At 48.1% G+C, this 19,830-nt stretch overlaps 1 protein-coding gene across 1 annotated transcript in view; it reads left to right on the top strand.

Annotated features, from left to right (window-relative positions):
* Positions 1-15,103, top strand: part of DACT3 (dishevelled binding antagonist of beta catenin 3) — a 32,548-nt gene extending 17,445 nt beyond the window's left edge. The window contains exons 2-4 of the mRNA XM_056845804.1: positions 11,785-11,896; positions 12,121-12,258; positions 13,460-15,103. Coding sequence (XP_056701782.1) covers positions 11,785-11,896; positions 12,121-12,258; positions 13,460-15,102 — 1,893 coding nt within the window. The 3' untranslated portion in view covers position 15,103. The remainder of the gene's footprint in view (positions 1-11,784; positions 11,897-12,120; positions 12,259-13,459) is intronic.
* Positions 15,104-19,830: the final 4,727 nt, after the last annotated feature.

The raw sequence follows: 19,830 nt of genomic DNA, 5'->3' as shown, positions 1-19,830 counted from the left end.
CATTAGTCTGGAAGCAAAAAACACCAACATGTTTTTCAGACTTCTATTGGTATTGATTGTTCACTTCTGGTTTTGGTTTAACGTTTAATCAATTGGCTAAACTGGGATGTTCTTTTTTTAAAACCAAAAACATCTAAATAAAACTTGTGTGGGTCAAGTGCTGTCAAGTCCCTTCCAATTTATGGCAGCCCTATGAATCAGTGACCTGCAAAACGTCCTCTCCTTAACCACCTTGCTCAGGTCTTGCAAACGGAGGGCCGTGGCTTCCTTCATAGTTTATAGAGTCAACCCATCTCGTGTTTGGTCTTCCTCTTTTCCTACTGCCTTCAACTTTGCCTAGCATTATTGTCTGTTCCAATTACTCCTGTCTTCTCATAACGTGACCTTTAAATAAAATGTAGAGGTTTCTATTTTCATCTTTTAAAGCATGTGCAGCATCATTGTAAAATTGAATCTAGGTGATGCCTGCTAGGTAAGGCAGCAAGTGAGAAGCTTTGCTGAACCTGAGTGGAAGGCAGCTCAGGCCTGAGGTCTTGCAAGGGGAGTACATAGTATGCTGCTCCGATAATGTTTGAATTGGGTGTGTGTGTCATACACAGCTTTGCCCCTTCCCTCCCAAACTGGCGCTACTGTGGCTCCTTTGTGAAATTCAGACATGCAGAGTTTGCCGCATTGAAGAAGTCACTTGCAGGATGCAAAGGTTAATGTTTGAATGGGGTTTCTATTTCCACCAGGGTTGCCAACCTCCAGGTAGGCTCTGGAGATCCCCTGACATCACAACAGATCTCCAGACAAGACAGCTCAGCTCTCCTGGAGAAAGTGGCTGCTTGGGAGGGTGGGCTCTATGACATTATACCCTGCTGAAGTCTCTCCCCTCCCCAGGTTCCACCCCTCAAATCTCCAGGAATTTCCCAACCCAGAGTTGGCAACCCTAGTCTGGTTTATGGCTTTTTATGGAAATAATGGGCTTTCTGGGTCAAAAAACAAAACCTCCCATCAAAAAGAAGTCTGTGCCTTCAAAAAAGAATAAAGTCATTGCAGCACAAATAGGATTTTATTTTATTTTATTAAATTCTCTGGCTTTGGAGTTATCTCGGCCATTCCCTTGAGGGGTGCTTGCCTGATTATCAGAGCTCCAGCTGGAATCATCTCAGGTGAAAAGTAGGTTAGATTTAAATTTGACGGGGGGGGGAGAGAGGTAGGGGTGGAGAAAACGCTGAGTTATCTTGCGCATACCTCCCCTCCAACCCTTTTTTTAATGCAGACAACAAATTCAGAATTTGTGCTCAGTTTAAATTAGGCAAATAGACATCAGCTCATTCTCCAATTCATCCTAATTTAAATATCTAAGTGCCCCCCCCCCCTTCATTTTAGACTTCCAGTATATTTCTGGATCAGGGCAGAGCTATGAGGGAGACAAAGTAGAAGAAATATGGAGGAAAACTGAGTGGTAATTGGTACCCTGGAGAGCAGAAGGGAATTTGATGTGGTGCAGGGAAACAGCCCGTGTGGTCGGCATTCCTTGCTTCTGTTGCCTCTTTCCATGTTCAAAACAATATGTGAAAATCCCATCCAATCCGGTTTCCAGCAGTGGCTAGGTAACATGCCCTCTCCTCCTGTTAGAGATACTGTGTCTATCTAGCTTTCTTGCTTAATATCCGTTGATTGACAGATCTCTGATTTTTTTTAAAGCCATGTATAGTAGTACCCTTCAGCAAATCTAGTGGCAATGAGTTCCACAAGTCAATTTTTATGCTTTGCATGAAGAAGTATATCTCAAGCATCATTTGGTAACCCCACCCACTCAATGTAGTGAGAAAAGGAGAACTTTCTCCTCTCTTAAATGTAGTGGTGTAGTGGATAAGAGCGGTGGTTTGGAGCTGTGGACTCTAATCTGGAGAACAGGGTTTGATTCCCCACCCCTCCACATGAGCGGCGGAGGCTAATCTGGTGAACCCAGTTGGTTTTCCCTTTCCTACAAATGAAGCCAGCTGGGTGACCTTGGGCTAGTCACAGTTCGATTAAGAGCTCTCTCAGCCCCACCTGCCTCACTGGGTGTCTGTTGCGGGGAGGGGAAGGGAAGGTGATTGTAAGCCGGTTTGATTCTCCCTTAAGTGGTAGAGAAAGTCGACATATAAAAACCAACTCTTCTTCTTCTTAAACCACAACAGTCGCTTAGTATTGCAACAGATCATTAGCCACTGACCTTTAGATAGGGTCACCAGCTCCAGGTTGGGAAATACCTTTAAATTTGGGGGTGGGGGCTGAGGAGGGGGGGGTCTGGGAAGGGACTTCAATGGGGTATAATGCTGTAGAGTTCACCTTCCAAGGCGGCCATTTTCTCCAGTGGAACTGATCTCTGACGCCTGGAGATCAGTTGTAATTCCAGATCTCCAGCCACCAGCTGGAGGTTGGCAACCGTACCTCTAGATCATGAGGTCTAGCTCCTTGAGCGCAGCAAAGTGCCTTGCACGAGCCCTGGCCATGCAAGGATCTGCGCATGGTGTACTCTGGTCCCTGGTCAGCAGCAACTGTTACTGGAAAGCTACAAAGAAGGGGGTGACCATGGGTCAGGAGCTCACTGTGCCTCCACTGTTCCCTTCTGTATCCCTCTGAGTTGGCAGGTTGGGGCAGCAGGGCCTTCTCAAGCAGCTGGATTTGAACCCAGACCCTCCAGGTGCTGTTACTGAGAGAGATTGGTAGGTGAGGGGCTGAGGGTTGGGTTGGCCAGTCTTGGAGAAGGGGGGGGATATTGTGACTTCTGCTTTGTGGGTCTATGGATAACAACAACAACCCTGATAATCTGTAAGGGAGATGACAGAATGGTATCAAAATGGTGTCCTTCCCAAGAATAAAACAGATTATAACCTCTGGGAATATCCAGGCCAGTGAACATATTTTAAAAAGTCCATGGTGCCCCATCAGAAGGGCCTTTCCGGTCTCCTGCGATCTGAGTGCTTGTAACTGGCAATGCCAGGGGTTGAACCTGGGACCTCCTGCGTGCCAAGCAGTTGTGATGACGGAACTGTGGTCCCTAGCTTAGAAACGACAAATCAAGGTTTTGTGCCAAGGGAACGTAAATTTTGTGACATTGATTGATGTTAGCAAATGTACTTACCTTTCCTCAGCAAGCATAATTCATTCTGATGCTCATGGATGTGGTAGTGCCCCTAGGCACAGCCCTGAATACTGTTCCCCCGTCCCCAACCACTGGAAAAAGGTACCCTGACACCTCACACCCCTCCTTTTGGCTTTGAAGATCTTGCCAAACATTGCCCATTCACTTCAAAATCTATATTTTGTCTCCATTAAGGACTAGAAACGTGTCCCTTTGTGGCATTTTTAGGAGGGTGAGCTCTGAGACCGATCCCAAACTGTTTGGCATGTACAATACAGAATCCCCGTCTCTGCCCTGGATTGTGGCTTTGGTGTTATTCTTAAAATATTTAGAAGACGGTGGGAAATTATGCAGGTTTCCCCTCACCAAGAGAAGAATGCAGAGACCACACCATAGTGTCTCCTAACATCTAATGATAGTATGAAATTTTCTTTATAATCTAACCGTAACCACAGCTAGCAATTGGCTCTGTTAAACCTTATTTGCATGGATTTAAATGTTTGCGGGAATTGGCACGTCTTAGCGGCCAGATAGCTTTGAGCTTAAAGGGATTCCGAAAGGGATTAGAAATTTATAGGCATAAGAACAGCCGCCGCCGTTTGGCAAGAGAGGATAAGGGAGGGGAAAAAAGAAATTTACATGGATAGTAATCCATTTGTTATGGGGGGGAAGTAGGGGGGGGAGGCTTTAGAGAATTTCCTTTGACTGCTGCATTTGGGCAGGTTGGAACCAAAGTTGCTGTTATCTGCAGGAGTTGATAGGGAGCTGGTATCGGGAGCAGGCACGGATTAACGGGATTATCCCGAGGGTCCACCTGGTCATAAAGATTTCGTGCGCGCACACACGAAATCTTCTTCCTGATGATGGTTAGGGTGCCGACTGCCAGGTGGGACCTGGAGATCTCCTGCTATCACAACTGATCTCCAGACAACAGAGATCAGATCTCCTGGAGAAAATGGCTGCTTTGGAGGGTGGACTCCATGGCATTATGCATGGCTGAGCTCTCTCCCCTCCCCAAACCCTGCCCTTCCCAGGTTCCACCCGCCAAATCTCCAGGAATTTCCCAACCCAGAGCTGGCAACACTATGATACATCTTTCTGCTCCCAAATAGGGTTCGGGGGCCCTGGCTGGAAGAGGGAGAGTGCCTTCCCTGGAGCTTAAACTGCGTTTGGACTTGCCTCTTGGCCTAACTCTAGAAAATATTTGTTTTTTAAATGGCAGGCCTCTGCCCCTGGCTGGCCAGGAGACCCCCCCTGAGCATGCAGAGAAGGGAAGCCTTGGGCGATTGCTACTCGGAAAGCTTCAGCCCTCTCTTCACAAGCACCTCTCCTGGCTCCTTTCCACCGCCTTGGGTCTGTCTTAAACGGTTAATTAAAAGCGATGACAGCTCCTGAGAGAGCCAAACACTCAAGCAGCAATTAAGACAATAACAATTAAAAAACCAAAACCAATCAGCACTCCCATGTCCCAGCCCTGATATTGAAGAGGTCCCCAACATGGAGGGTTGCCAACCTCCAGGTACTAGTTGGAGATCTCCTGCTTTTACAACTGATCTCCAGCCAATAGAGATCAGTTCACCTGGAGAACATGGCCGCTTTGGCAATTGGACTCTATGGCATTGAAGTCCCTCCCCTCCCCAAACCCCGTCCTCCTCAGGATCCACCCCCAAAATCTCCCACCGGTGGTAAAGAGGGACCTGGCAACCCTATCAACATGGTGCCCCATGAGCCACTGAAGCTCCAATTAGTTCTGCAGATTAAAATAATATTTCAGTAGCAGCTGCCACCACAGTGTCTGTTTTATTATCTTTCACTCCTTTCCCCCAACATGTTTTTTAAATTATCCCTTTTCTCCCCTGCACTTAAGCTTCCTCTGTGTGTTTGGCTCTGGCTTCCCCTCCTGCAGCAGCCATTTTGTCGGAATTGCAGAGGTGCCCTCAGGTTAATAAACGTTTAGGACTCCTGGTGAAAGACAACCTTGCTGGGGCCATCCGCTCTGTCAACCTTTAAACAAAATCAGTACGTGGAACAACTAGGGTGTTCTGGGCTCACAACTGATGACCAGTAACACAATATGGGCAACTATCAGGTGCCAGGTTAATAGCAGAGGTGGTGTCCGTATCCAGAGATAGGGGATTCTAATCCAGGTGTCGCCTAAAAAGGGACCACTTGCCCAGTAGCCACCCGTTTGTCCTTCAAAGACTGGCGAGACCTGGAGAAAGGCAAACTCATTGGCTGGTTCATATTGGAGGAGCTGGACTCTTTGGGCCACGAAGGTCAAAACCAGTTCATTGGGTTGTACTAGAAACAAACTGGGAGTCAGTGGCTCAGTCGACGTCCCGCACAAGAATGGTTTAGTTTTACCGAACAGGATTAGCTGCAGTTGCCCGCTCCGGGTTGGGAAATTCCTGGAGATTTTGGGGGTAGAGCCTGAGAAGGGTGGGGTTTGGAGAGGGCAGGGACTTCAATGCCATAGAGTCCAATTGCCAAAGCAGCGATTTTTTCTAGAGGGACTGATCTCTGTCGCCTGGAGATTAGTTGTAATAGTGGGAGATCTCCAGCCACCACCTGGAATTTGGCAACCCTAAGTTAGTGTGATTATCTGAATGCAGGCCGGTCCACTAACTATGGTTAGCTAGGGTCCTCCAAGGAGACGCCAGCATCCAAGTAGAGCCTGGAGATCTCCTGGAATGAAAACTGATCTCCAGATGACACAGGCCAGTTCCCCTGGAGAAAATGGCTGCTTTGGAGGGAAGACTAGCAGCTTACCCCGCTGAAACCCCTCCCCTCCGCAACTACTGTCCTCCTCAGGCTTCACTCCCCAGATCTCCAGGAATTTCCTAGCCCAGAGTTGGCAACCCTAAGTCAGGGTTGTTGGTTTGCTTTTTTAGCCACAGTAGTCTTGATTATGTTTTCCTGTGATGTATGAACCCAGAGATCCTGACTTGTTCTCCAGCGATACCCTCCCAGGCTGCAGAAATAAGGAAATGAAGTCCATATTTATTTGTTGAGACAAATCCTGGTTTGAGAGAGCCCACTGCTTGCTCCTCAAACTAACTATAGCTGAAATAAATCTCAAACTAAGCAAAGACAGATCTTTAAGTCCAGTTGACGGATCCCCATTAGCAACATGCCTTATGCTTAAAAAGCTGGAGATCTCCAAGAAATCTCCATTGCAGCCCTTCCCGATTTTTCTGTGTTCGAACAGGGCTAAAGGCTGTTCCCCTTTTGGGGTTAATGAAAGAAGGGGGCAATCTGCACTCCAGGAACTAACGGAAGAGATAGGAAGGAGAAGAAGGGTAAAATGTAGCCGCCTGTAGTTCTTTGAAGGGCAGAAGGTGGGATTTAGGTAGGGTTCCCAGCTCCAGGTTGGGAAATACCTGGAGATTTTTTGGGTGACGCCTGAGGAAAACGGGATTTGGGCAGGGGAGGGACTTCAATGCCATAGTGGCCATTTTCTCCAGGGGAACTGATCTCTATTGCCTGGAGATCAGTTGTAACGGCAGGAGATCTCCAGCTAGTACCTGGAGGTTGAGCAATCAAAATATACACCACCACACTATTACACACAGCCAGGAACTTAGTATGGAGTCGGCTCGTTAATTTCAAGTCAATCACAGACACGAAGTAGCACTTTGTATCCCTTTGGGAACAGATAACAGCATCTGAGCAACCACGTATGTGAAATGATATACCCTGAGTGGGAACTTTGAAAAAATATATACAGTACGCGGCTGCAGCTTTATCCTGAATGGACAAAATGGAGATAAGTTGTGAACATGTACAACTGAATTAAACTGAAAAGGGGCTGAAGAAGAACTGAAACGATCGTCCCCCTCTTCATTCTTCTAGAAATACTATTGAAACCTTACCCTCACGGGACTTTTTGAATTTTGCTCTCCAGTTACCATTGTGAAGATTACTCAAGAGAAAGTTGTGGAGACTGTTACCTTATAGGATTGAGAACATAGGATTTTATATAAAATTGTATGTTATAAGTCACTGCACATTTGCACTTTTGCACCTATGTGATAAATTGTCAAGTTCTGGATTACTTTGTGTCTGTGATTGACTTGAAGTTAACTAGCCGACTCCATACTAAGTACCTGGAGGTTGGCAACTGTAGATTTCGGTGTCCTAAATAAGGGGATGTGAGACCTCACCTAGAGTACTGTGTTCAGTTTTGGGTATCACAATTTAAGAAGGATGTAGATAAGCTGGAACGTGTCCAGAGGAGGGCAACAAAGATGGTGAGGGGTCTGGAGACCAAGGTTTATGAGGAAAGGTTGAAGGAGCTGGGTACATTTAACCTGAAGAGGAGAAGACTGAGAGGGGATGTGATAACCATCTTCAAGTACTTGAAGGGTTGGCATACACAGGAGGGTGCCGAGTTGTTTTCTGTTGCCCCAGAAGGTCGGACCAGAACCAACGGGTTGAAAGAGTTAAAAGAGTTTCCGTCTAGACATTAGGAAGAATTTTCTAACAGTTAGAGCGGTTCCTCAGTGGAACAGGCTTCCTTGGGAGTTGGTGAGCTCTCCTTCCCTGGAGGTTTTTAAGCAGTGGCTAGGTGGATATCTGTCAGCAATGCTGATTCTATGACCTTAGGCAGATGATGAGAGGGAGGGCATCGTGACCATCTTCTGGGCATGGAGTATGGGTCAATGGGTGTGTGTGTGGGGGTAGTAGTTGTGAATTTCCTGCATTGTGCAGGGGGTTGGACTAGATGACCCTGGTGCTCCCTTCCAGTTCTATGATTCGAATTGCCAACCTCCAGGTAGGCCTGGATATCCCTCAAAATTACAGCTTATCTCCAGGCAACAGAGATCAGTTCCCCTGGAGAAAATGGCCTCTTTGGCAATCGGACTCTATGGCATTGAAGTCCCTCCCCTCCCCAAACCCCACCCTCCACCCCCCCCAAATCTCCATGTTTTTCCCAACCAGAAGCTGCCAACCCTATTGTCCGCCTGTGGAGGGTTGGCTTTGAGGAGGGGAGGGTGTAATGCCACAGGTATAATGCTACAGAGTCTACCTTTCCAAGCTGCCATTTCCTCTAGAGGAACTGATCTCTGTCATCTGGCGATCAGTTGTAATTCCGGGAGATTTCCAGGCCCCATTTGGAGGTTGGCAACCATACCTAGAAGGGGGACCAGAGCAGGCGATTCTTGGGCCCTGCAATCCCCCAGAGTCACCTCCTGGGCAGGGCTGCTCTCCCTTTGGCACAAGCCCCCAAGAAGGTTTGGAGTGGAGGCGGCAGAGAGTTCTGTTTGTGGACAGAGCAAGGGGTCCGTCCCCAATCCTGGAATGTCTCTTATTCCCTGCCCCCCTCTGTCCTTCCCCATCGGAGGCAATATCCAATGCTTAAATTATTCATTGACCTTCCGTCCATTGCCAGAGTAATTCCCAGTGGGGAGGGGGGGCTGTCCTGCTCTGACTGGGGCAAGCGGGGTGATAAATGACCTTCCGCATGCTCTCGCAATACCATTATGAGCATGCATAATGTGAAGTCTAGGTTTTGGAAGAGAAGGGGAGAAATCCTGCTCCCCTCCTGAGCTGCCTCCTCCCAAAATCTAGGCTGCATATAAAGATACATAGGTTTTCCTTCCTACCACTGCATCCACTTTCTCCAATTCTTGCTTTAATTTCCACTTTGCTTTGCGTTTGTATGCTTTTTGGATTATTTGACCTAATGTATGGCCAGGGAAGCAGGGACCTACCTTTTAAACTGTGTACACACAGCAGGAGGAGAGGGCCTAGTAGAAACAAAATCAAGATCTCAACTGGTGTGTGTGTGGGGATCGAGCTCGTCATCTCCCAAGGACAAGATTGTATCCAGCCCTTGTGCTCCATCCCTGTCTGCAAGGGAAGCCAGCGTCAATAGCAGAGGGAGTTTGCATGCTGATAATCTCATCTTTTGCTTTTAATACATCAAAATTTCTGTCCCTCATGGCTGGCAAGTGAATGAGCAGTACTGAGGAGATGTGGTCATTCGAGATGGCCTGAGCTAAGGTTGTCAGCTCTGGACTGGGAAATTCCTGGAGAAGTTTGGGGAAGGGAGGAACTTCAGTGGGGCATAATGCCATAAAGTCCACCTTCTAAAACAGCCATTATTTCCACCTTCTAAAACAGCCATTATTTCCAGAGGAATTAATCTCTGGAGATTAATTGTAATTCTGGGAGATCTCCAGTTCCCACCTGGAAGATTAAAGGTTTTGGTATTGGTTGGAAGATAGCAACCCTAGCCTGAGGTGGGTTTCAAGTGTCATGAGGTTGAGGGCTGATCTCCAGGTGACAAAGGTCAGGTTCCCTGGAGAAAATGGCTGATTTGGAAGGTGGACTCTGTGGCATTATACCCCATCAAAGTCCATCCCCCTCCCCAAACTCTGCCCTCCTCAGACTCCCCCCACAAAATCTCCAGGTATCTCCCAACTCGGAGCTGGCAACCTAAGGCATGGGGTCTCAATGCCCCACATAGTTCTATCGCTATTTATTACTTTTTTGTTCCTGCCCTTTCTCCAAGAAGCTCAGGGTGGCATGCACGATTCTTTCCTCCTCCTGTTTTGTCCTCACAACCACCCTATGAGGTAGGTGAGGCTCGGCGTGAGTGTCTGGTCTGATATCACCCTTGTGAACATCATTTGAACCCCCATCATCTCAGACCTTGTCTAACCACTACACCACACTCCCTCTCAGTGACACATTAAGCAAGGGCAACTGGATGATCAGTTCAAATCAGTATATGAAATGTAGCCCCTGTCTCTTTCGCTTAAGTTCCCTCCTTTTTTACCCCTTGTTTGTGATCTACTTGGGTCCAGCCTCTCCAGCACCTTAGATTCTGGGATCTTTCCCCAACTCTTCGCTTGGCCCACAAAGCAATCTCCATCCTGTCTCTTTCTGCTGTGAAATCTTGCCTGACCCATTTCTTCCATCTGCTTGGAGGGCAAAGGGAAGGCCCCTTCTCGCTCACTTTTACTAATTCATTTAAATGCATGCAGATTTAGAAGCAGAGGTTGTGTGCCCCCTCCATGAACCTTTCAAATTATATCCAAGCTAATTTGCACCACATTCAAACGGCACCCACTCTAATCATGCAAATGCAATGTGGTAGAGTTAATTTTTCTAACTTGTGTCAGGTGGTGTTAAGGACCCCCTCCACATGGAACCTCTTCTCCTTCTGGTTCCTTCTCAGCTGTATTCAGTTGCACCAGTGTCCCCCTCCCCCAGTACAGGGGAGGACTTGTGACCTTTGATACTAGGGTTGCCAACCTCCATGTAATGAAGGAAATGCAGGATAGGCTGCTAATAATAATGGACCAACAACATAATAGTACAACTCTATACACTTTGTTACACTATTATGTTGTTGGTCCATTATTATTAGCAGCCTATCCTGCATTTCCTTCCTTACCTTTGGTAATAGTGCAGTGGTGTTTATTTTGGTTTATTTTGGTTGCTCAACCTCCAGGTAATAGCTGGAGATCTCCCGCTATTACTACTGATCTCTAGAGAGCAGTTCACCTGGAGAAAATGGCCGCTTTGGCAATTGGATTCTATGGCATTGAAGTCCCTCCCCTCCCTATACCCCGCCCTCCTCAGGCTCCACCCCAAAAACCTCCCGCTGGTGGCAAAGAGGGACCTGGCAACCTTAGTTGATACCCCCAGATTCTTATCCTCATTTATCAGCATACGCCAGATCACTGCCAGGTCTGTCCTTCTATGACGAGTGGCCATGTTCCCACAACCCACCCCCCTCCTGTGTTTTCCCTTGGCAGAAACTCATGGGGAAGGTTGCCGAGAGTTTTCTGAAGCCAACTCCCGCACACACACCCTCGCTCCTTTGGTAGAGTGGGACTTCTGCCCTTTGTTTCCATACAGGACTTTGAGTGACTCTCCCAAATGAGCCCCTTTTGTCCCTTGCGCACCCATCTGTCTGGAGGTCAAATGTCACCCTGCAGCCGCCATTTCCTTCTCCTCCCATCCCATGTTCCTGACATGCCACCTGCCTGGTACGCAGGGTTCACTATTTGTTGCAGTAAAGGGGGGGGGAGATTCCCAGGAACAGGGGCGCCAGGGATGTAAGGAATTGCCTTATACCGAGTCAGAAAATGGGCATTTAGCCCAGGCGTGTCTATTGTGATCGGCAGCAGCTCCCCAGGGTTTTAGGCACCCTGTAAAGCCCAAAAGGCATGGGTTAGGTGGGGGTGATTTTGTAAATTTACCAAATATGGCAAAAGACTCCACCTGCGGACTTTCCCACTCAAGCATTCTTTCTATTCAGTGAATGAATGAATGAAAGACAGACCAATAAATACATATTGTTATGTAATAACCAACACACAACATAATATCATATAAAATAAAATATAAAAAATATAAACACTTATCAGATAAAACAGATTACAGCATGGTAGTGTAACTATAAACTCTTTCTTACACATAAAACAGTAATCAAAATCAGTGTATTACCATGAAAATGCACATATTACGGACTGTTTCGCTGCCCTTCTGTGCAATAACGACAACCATCTTACATTATCTTTATTTATTTTTAGTTATTCATGGCTTTGGTATTCTGTGACAGTGGTTCAGGGAGAGCTTTCTTCAGGCGAGGCCAGGGATAGAAATCCTTGATCCTTAAGGAATAACTAATTTATTCTCTTGTTTTTCAGGATTCCCTGCCTGGTTTGATGTGGGAACTGGAACAGCAATTAGGGGTACTGCGACTTTACCCCGAGAAGACAGGTGGGGAAGGAACAGAGACAGACAGCTGGCCAAGCTCAGGTAGGGAGGGGAGCTGGGGTTCTGCCACAGGCATTTCTCTCTCATGGGTTCCAGGCAGCGTCCTGATTCTAGGATCCTTGCAAGCAAGGGGTCATCTAAATGTCCTGACTTTGCTTCTGGGTGACCAAAATGGGAACAAAGTCATCCCCTTTGCTTGGCTGGGAAGTAGCAGATGGAAATAACTCTTAAAAAACACACACACACAGATGTCAATTCTTTACCAGGTTTTTACGAGGGCCCCCAGTCGGCTGTCACCTCTGATTCTCCTGCGTCCAGGTTTGGCGATTCCTCTTCTAGTTTCCCGTCTGCCTCGGGGTCCTACTCCCGGATCGGTTATGCTAGCGAGCGCCCCAAATCTGTGGGTAAGTGAGGGAAATGCTTGACTGGGAGGAGGGATGGTATCTTATTCCCTGCCAGGTGTGTATGCATGATTCCTGTGCTCCTCCAGTTATGGGGTATTTGGTGGTCTCCCTATGGGCTGTTCTCCCCAGTGAGTGTGGGAGAAAGGGTGGCTTTGGCCTGCCCCTTGAAAGGAAGAAAGTGCTCAGGTTGAGAGACTCTCTAGCAGAATCCTCCAAACTGCCTCAAGTTTCCAAGACAAGGTGAGCATGTTTCATCAGAAAGTGGCTGTGGCTGCCATAAGAGAAATAATGGGGGGAACTGTTGGGGCAGGAAAGGGAGACCATTTGTTAGGGTGGGCATCGGGGGAAGAAAGTAGCGTGGGTGGGAGAAACCTGGGGGATACTGAGCATTTTGAAACTTGAGCCTGTGAAGAGCTGAAGCAGGAGAAAATAAGTACAGCTCTTCTCAACGAGTTAAAGACATCTTGGTCAGTTTGTCATCTAAGTTTCAACAGATTAAATCTGCATATATTTGCATAGGAACAAAAGCAGTAAGTAAAGGGAAGTAAAACATATATATTCTTTGTTTTCAATCAGGCACACTCTAAGGGTGTGCTGCTGCCTCAGAAGACCAGCTAGATACAAGTCCTGTAGCACCTTAGAGACTGACAAGATTTTCGAGGTATAAGCTTTTGAGAGTCAATTATCTGACAAAGGGAGCTTTGATTCTTGAGAGCTTATACCCTGAAAATCTTGTTAGTCTCTAAGGTGCTACGAGACTTGTGTCTAAGGGCGAAAACGCACGGTCACTTTAGCCTCCTGTATTACCTGTTTCAGCCAGGATCGAACCCATGTTTGGCGAAACTGCAGACCGACGTGGCCCACCCTTTGAAACTGTCTCAGAAGAGGTATTCCCTCTCGTGGGAAGTAAGGGGAATACTTCTTTTCCAGTGTCATCTGCAACCTTTTTTTTTTTTGCAATTACATCTCTTAAAGGGGTTTTCAAAGATGCCCATTAACTGAAGGCATCTTTTAACTAAACATTGCAGCAGTCCCTACGATTAACAATAATTATCTTTAAAATGCCACGGTCACTTGAAAGGTATACCCCCTTGCTTCTGTTGGAAGCCCTGAGAGATGTCAGACTGAGATAATATTCCCAACTCCCCAACAAAAGTCTCAGTGTCCCTCTTTCTCTCTTTCTCTCCCTTCCCTTTCACAGGTGACATGGCTAACAGCAGCAAAGACGGGGCCAACCGTAGCAAAGTGCCCCGCTCCTTCTCTGCCCCCTACTCCAGTTCCCAGGACTACTCCACAGAGCCGTTGACAACACGCTACCCACCAGACCCTTTCCTGTACCCCAGCCCTCTCCATGCTGTGGCCCTGCAGAACCCCTTAATCCGTAGCCATTTGTACGAGGACCCTGCCTTCTCTTCAGCCACCTCCCAAGCATTGGGTTACCCAGCAGATCAAGAGGGAAACCTGGACGCCTATGGCAGCGAGTTCCAATTCTATTCCGAGGCTGCCTCGCACTGTCACAAAGTGGAGAGTTACATCTCGCGCCTCATCCGTCGCCGCAGCCAGCTGGTGAGAGGCAGCAAACCCCGGACTAGCCTCAGCTCGGAACCCCCTGCCCCAGCCAAGGGCGGCGTGGCCAGGCAGAACAGCTCCTGTAAGAGACCCACGGAGCTGCTTCCCCCTCAGGCAGACCGCAAGCACCCTCCAGCCATGGAAAGAGGAAGCAGCACCCCTTCCCCCTGCGGCCATGAGGGTGGAGCCGCGGCATCTACGCGCATTTGGTCCTCCTGGGACGCTGCTGCCGAGAGGACATTGGCTGCCAAGGTGGTAGCAGAGGACTATAGCCCACCCCATTCTAGCCTCAAGAAACCCCCCAAGCTCCAGGCTCTTGCACACATGAGGCCTACTTCATTGGATCAATATGAAGCTGCTTACCCGCCATCCCCTCTGCCGGATGGAGAGGATGGAGCCCCCCAGCGGAATGGCCAGGACCCCATATCTTACGAGCCTGAGGATGGGGCCTGCTTAATGGTGAAAGCCCAGTACATCCCTGCCCAACAGCTGACGAGGGCCCAGCAAGCGCACCGGGCTGCCAAAAAGAAACCCCCGCCTCTCACCAAGGGCCGCTCGGTGGAGTTCTCACCAGAACGGACCCCTCTAACAACAAGGGAGCGACCACGGGTATCGGCACCCACCAAGAAATGCCGCTTCACTGAAGAGGGGGGTGAGGTGGTGGGGAGAAAGGGGGCAGGAAGAAAAAGCTCTCCCCGGTCTAGGAAGGCTGCCCGCTCACAGTCTGAAAACAGCCTTCTCAATAAACCAGGAGTCAAGTACGGGACAGCCGAACGGGAGGAAGCGGCTCTAAAACCAGCCCGACAACGGAGGCCCCATGGACAGACGGCTGGCGGCTACCGCAAATGGCGCTCGACGGCTGAAATCTTTCAAGAGGACCCGTCGACAGGAGGTGCCGTTGAGCCACACCGGATCCAGCAGGGGGTAGGCACAGTTGGGTATAGTTATGCTGGTAGTGACTCTGAGTGTTCGGGAGAGCCAGCCCGCCAAGCCCCTGTGTGCCGTCTGGAGGAAGGCCTGGTCTATGCAGACAGCGAGTCCAGCCTGAGCGAATCGCCTCCCCCTTACAGTAGCGGGGCGTCCAGCGACACAGACGAGAGTGGTGGCCTGGTGTGGCCACAGCAGCTCTCCCCACAACTCGTGTCCGCCTCTGGGCCTGGGAAGTCAGCTGGCGGGCAGCCCAAGGTTTTCGTCAAAATCAAAGCCTCCCATGCTCTGAAGAAGAAGATCATGCGGTTCCGCTCCGGCTCCCTCAAAGTCATGACAACCGTGTGAGGGATGTTCGTCTCCCACAACCCCTGCAATCTCCTTGGGTTCCTCCCTTTGGCTTGAAGACCCCTTTGGAACCATCCAAGTCCCCTTTCTAAACCTCCTGCCAACCCTCTTCCCACCCACCCACCCCATGTCTCCATGCAGCATGGTTCCTCTCCAGGACAGACCTTTTCCCCTTTTGCCCTGAGAAAAGCGTAACAAAATTAGAACGTTCTGTCAAAAGAGCCGGAGATGGTCAGCGCGGTGTTCTCACCCCTTTCCCCAGGTGCTGCACGCAAACTGCTGAGGCAGGCGCTTTCTCCCTCCCCTCTTTCTTTCTAATCCATTTTTTTTAAGGAAAAGTATTTATTATCGGTTTGTACTGCTAACCGCTCAGGAGTCCAAGTTTTGGTACAAAGCTCTGGAATCTGAATCCACACTGCCAGTCTTGTATTTCTAGACTAATGTTTTCTTCTCTCCTGTCTCTCTTTGTAAATAAAATTCAGTGGCTTTGTGTGTGTGTGTGTGTGTGTGTGTGTGTGTGTGTGTGTAAATGTGCCTCTAACTTCTTGCTCAAAGGAGGGTGGTGAACCCAGGTCTAGGGCTGCCAACTCTGGGTTGGGAAATTCCTAGACATTTGGGGAGTGAATTCTGGGGAGGGCAGGGTTTGGGCAGGAATGGGAGATTAGCAGGGTATGACGCTGTCGAGTCAACTCTCTAAAGCAGCCATTTTCTCCAGGGGAAGTGATCTCTGTGTTCCCTTTTCCATCCCACAAAGTGGACAGCCAGGAAGTCCCATTCCCACAACCACCAAATGCCTCTTTACATATTGTCCTTTTTTGCTTCTGGGAAAGCAACGTCTTGGGGTCCAAGATTTGAACCCAGAGGCATACTTCAGCTGGTCTCCATGTTGTCAAGGAGAGCCAGCATGGTGTAGTGGAGGGGTGGGGAACCTTTTTTATGCCAAGGGCCATTTGTATATTTGTAACATCATTCGTGGGCCATACAAAATTATCAACTTAAAAATTAGCCGACCAATACGTTTCTCCATGGCCCGGGTGGGAAAGGGTTAACACAGTTTCTTGGGTGGTCCTAGCAGCTCCATAGCTAATGACTCTTCTGCAAGGGGGAGAAAAGGTTCCTTTTCTCAGCAAAACAAACTCACATCTGCCTTGAATAGAGGCTATTCCTGTCTGTGGGAGGGGGCGGATCACCAGCCTTAGATCCTTCTGAGCTAGAGATCTGTCAGGACCCACGAAGGGCCAGACCAAATGATTTCGCGGGCCTTAAATGGCCCCCGGGCCTGACATGCCCCACCCCTGGTGAAGTGGCTAAAAGTAGTGGACTTTGATTCCTGAGTTTGATTCCCCGCTCCTCCACATGAGCGGCAGACTGTAATCTGGAGAACCAGGTTGGCTTCCCCACTCCTATGCATGAAGCCTGCTGGGTGACCTTGGGCTAGTCCCAGCTCTCTATGAACTCTCTCGACCTACCTCATAAGGTGTCTGTTGTGGGGAGGGGGGTGATTGTAAGCTGATTTGATTCTCCTTAAAAGGTAGAGAAAATCGGCATATAAAAACCAACTCTTCTCCTCCTCCTCTTACTTTCATGTTTTGCATTCTTACTGCAGCTAATGCTGGCCAAATCTCTGTGCAACTATGTACGAAACTGTGATCTAGAAACAAAGCTTTGGGGAGCTCAAAGTCCTGTAGATTTTTGGCGGATGTACATTTAACCCGAGGCTCACCTAGTGAGCTGGGCTGGAAACTGGTGATAATGGGGAGGTGCATGTTTGTCTGGAAGGCAGTTGAAAGAGAGCTGACATTGCTGCTTGCGGTGTGTACGCTTGTTTCCATCTCTGCAGACAAGTATTGTGTGGTTTTGTACAGTTTCAAAAAACCTGCAAAAACTATTTGTCTGGAACCAGTGGAATGGGAGGAGGGGGGAAACAGCATGTCTCAAGCCACATTCATTTCTCTTAAAAACCATGATCAGTCTGCTGCGCCTGCATGACTTTTATTGCTATTATGGGTATGGGCATACTCTGTGTGTGAGACAGAGAGAGAGAGAGAGAGAGAGAGAGTAACTGAGGCTAGCAAGCAACTGGGGTGAAAGAGGGGAGGAAAGGAGATAAACAGCATTGCTGCTTCCTCTGGAGAAAACGAGTAAATGGGGGGAAAGCTTTAGGAAAAAGCTGTTTACTCCCTCTTCTCTGGTAGGCTGGAACAAAAGTTAAAATTGTAAAGAAAAGATTCTGGCTCTCAACTCTGCGTGAAATTAATACCCTCTCTGCTAAAAACTGTTTCTTCCTTCAAAGGCACAACAGAGGCACTCTGCACTTCCTCAGAGTCCATTTTGCTCCATGGTCTTGTGGAGCTAGCCTGCACTGGTTTTCACCCCTCCCCTCAGTGGTACATAATTAAACATGATTTTAGGGTTGCCAGCTCCAGGTTGGAAATAACTGGAGATTTTGTAGGTGGAGTCTGAGGAGGGCGATGCTTGGGGAGGGGACTTCAATGGGGTATAATGCCATAGAGTTCACCTTCCAAGGCCGCCATTTTCTCCTGGTGAACTGATCTCTGTCGTCTGGAGATCAGTCATAATACCAGGAGATCTCCAGCCACCACCTGGAGGTTGCAAGCAAAAAAACAACACAAGAAGATATATTAAATAAACATGAAAAACTATATTTAAAGTGACAGAAGTGAATAAGACCCCAAGACAAAAAACATACAAAGTGAAACAATTGAAACTATATACAATATGCACAAATGTATCGAAAGTATCAGCCTGTGAGTTGAATAAACAACAAAGTATCAGTCTTTACAGTAATGTATCAATCTTCACACATTGACCAGAGTCAATATAATACAAAAGATAATTTCTTTTTCTTTTTTATATAGGTAAGTCACAGGCTTGAAAGGATATCCTCCAAGTCACTTCCTTGTATTTTATTATGCACAGATTATGTAGCTGATGAAGCCCATAGCGAAACGTGGTCACATGATCTAGACGACACATCCTTTCTCTTTCTCTGCATGGCTATGGAGTGACTTGACTTGGAGAATATCCTTTCAAGCCTGTGACTTATCTATATAAAAAAGAAGAAGAAGAAAATATTATCTTTTGTATTATATTGACTCTGGTCAATGTGTGAAGATTGATACATTACTGTAAAGATTGATACTTTGTTGTTTATTCAACTCACAGGCTGATATTTTCTATACATTTGTGCATATTGTATATAGTTTCAATTGTTTCACTTTGTATGTTTTTTGTCTTGGTGTCTTATTCACTTCTGTCACTTTAAATATAGTTTTTCGTGTTTATATAATATATCTTGTTGTGCTGTTGTTGTTTTTTTGCTTGCTACTAACTATACAGCACAGAGCCTTTCTTTTTTGTGGTTTACCACCTGGAGGTTGGCAACCCTACATGATTCCCAGCAGCACTACGCTCCCTTTTTAACCTCCACCCCCAATATTGGATCCAGCAATTCCATTTTTGCCCTTTCTCCAGCGGGCAGTTCAAGGGGGGGGGGCTACATTCTGGTCTGTGTGCCTCTCTCTCTCCTTCTGGTGTGTGTCGCCGCCGGTCTCTTTCCTCTGAGCTCCCCACCGCCTGGCCAGCACAGAGCGCCTTATGAAAACCAGATGCTCTGCTGCACAGCCAGGAAAGTGGTTGCGCTTTCCAAATTCCATCTCCAGGAACGCACGGCACTTCTCCCATCCCCCTCTCCGTCCCCAGTACAGGAAAGCGGGGTGGGGGCCTCGGCCTGCCCCTCCCCCCACACCAGCAACCCTGGCTCAGCTAAATTATTACTAATGGCTTGTGGAAAGGCGCACACTCTCCTTGCTACCCAAAGAGGGGAAGGGCTGGGAGACTCTTTCAGCAAGGCCAAGCACTGCATCCGAATCCTGTCCCTGCTCCCCGCTCCAAAAAGAAACGGTTGGGGATTTTGCCTGCGATTTGGATTCTCTTGGAGGCTGGAGACAGGGGCTGCTCCTTGGGAAAGTGGTGGGCGAGAAGGTCTGCTTCCAGGCATGTAGGCCCACCACTATCCTCTCTGGTCTGTGAAGCAACCCAGAACCTGCCAAACCTGTCTACCCAAGGCAAAAATCAGCCTCGCAACCTTAGGGTTGCCAACCTCTAGATGGGGTCAGGTCTCCCTCAATTACAGCTAACATCCCCTCAGCTCACCGACCGAATTGGCAATCCTCAGCTCCCCTCAGTTCCCCTCTGACTTCCACACATTTGGGTGTGCCTTCGGTCTCTGCCTGAGGTCCCAACGTCAGCCCTGGTGCTGAAATGCGATTTGTTCCTGTAACACATGCCTATAATTTCTTCGGTTCTCAGGTCCCCCCCCCCAAATCATGTCAGTTGAGAGCCAGAGCCAGAGTCTGAGTTATCTGTGGTTATTGCCTCCAGATGGGGATATTTCACATCATGCAGAAGCACACCAGGCAGCCTCCTCTGAGGGCCACTGTTGAATCTCCGAATCGTGAAGCAATGGATTGGTCCGATTTCAGCCCAATACAGAAAGGCGGCAGAATTATTGACACCAGAACCGTAAATCCAGCAGAGACAAGTCGGCACCCTCCGCTTTGGGATTCTTTTGTGATTTCACGGATGCATTTCTCTGTGCACACAGTTTGGGAACGGCTAGGTTCAGAGATTGGAGTTGGGGAGGGGGGAGAGATTTCTTTTATGGAGTGTATGTCTAATTTGTACCATCTGAATATCTCGCCAGGT

The sequence above is a fragment of the Euleptes europaea genome, chromosome 3, assembly GCF_029931775.1.
Source record: "Euleptes europaea isolate rEulEur1 chromosome 3, rEulEur1.hap1, whole genome shotgun sequence".
Taxonomy (NCBI): domain Eukaryota; kingdom Metazoa; phylum Chordata; class Lepidosauria; order Squamata; family Sphaerodactylidae; genus Euleptes; species Euleptes europaea.
This window is presented reverse-complemented; position numbering and strand designations above follow the sequence as displayed.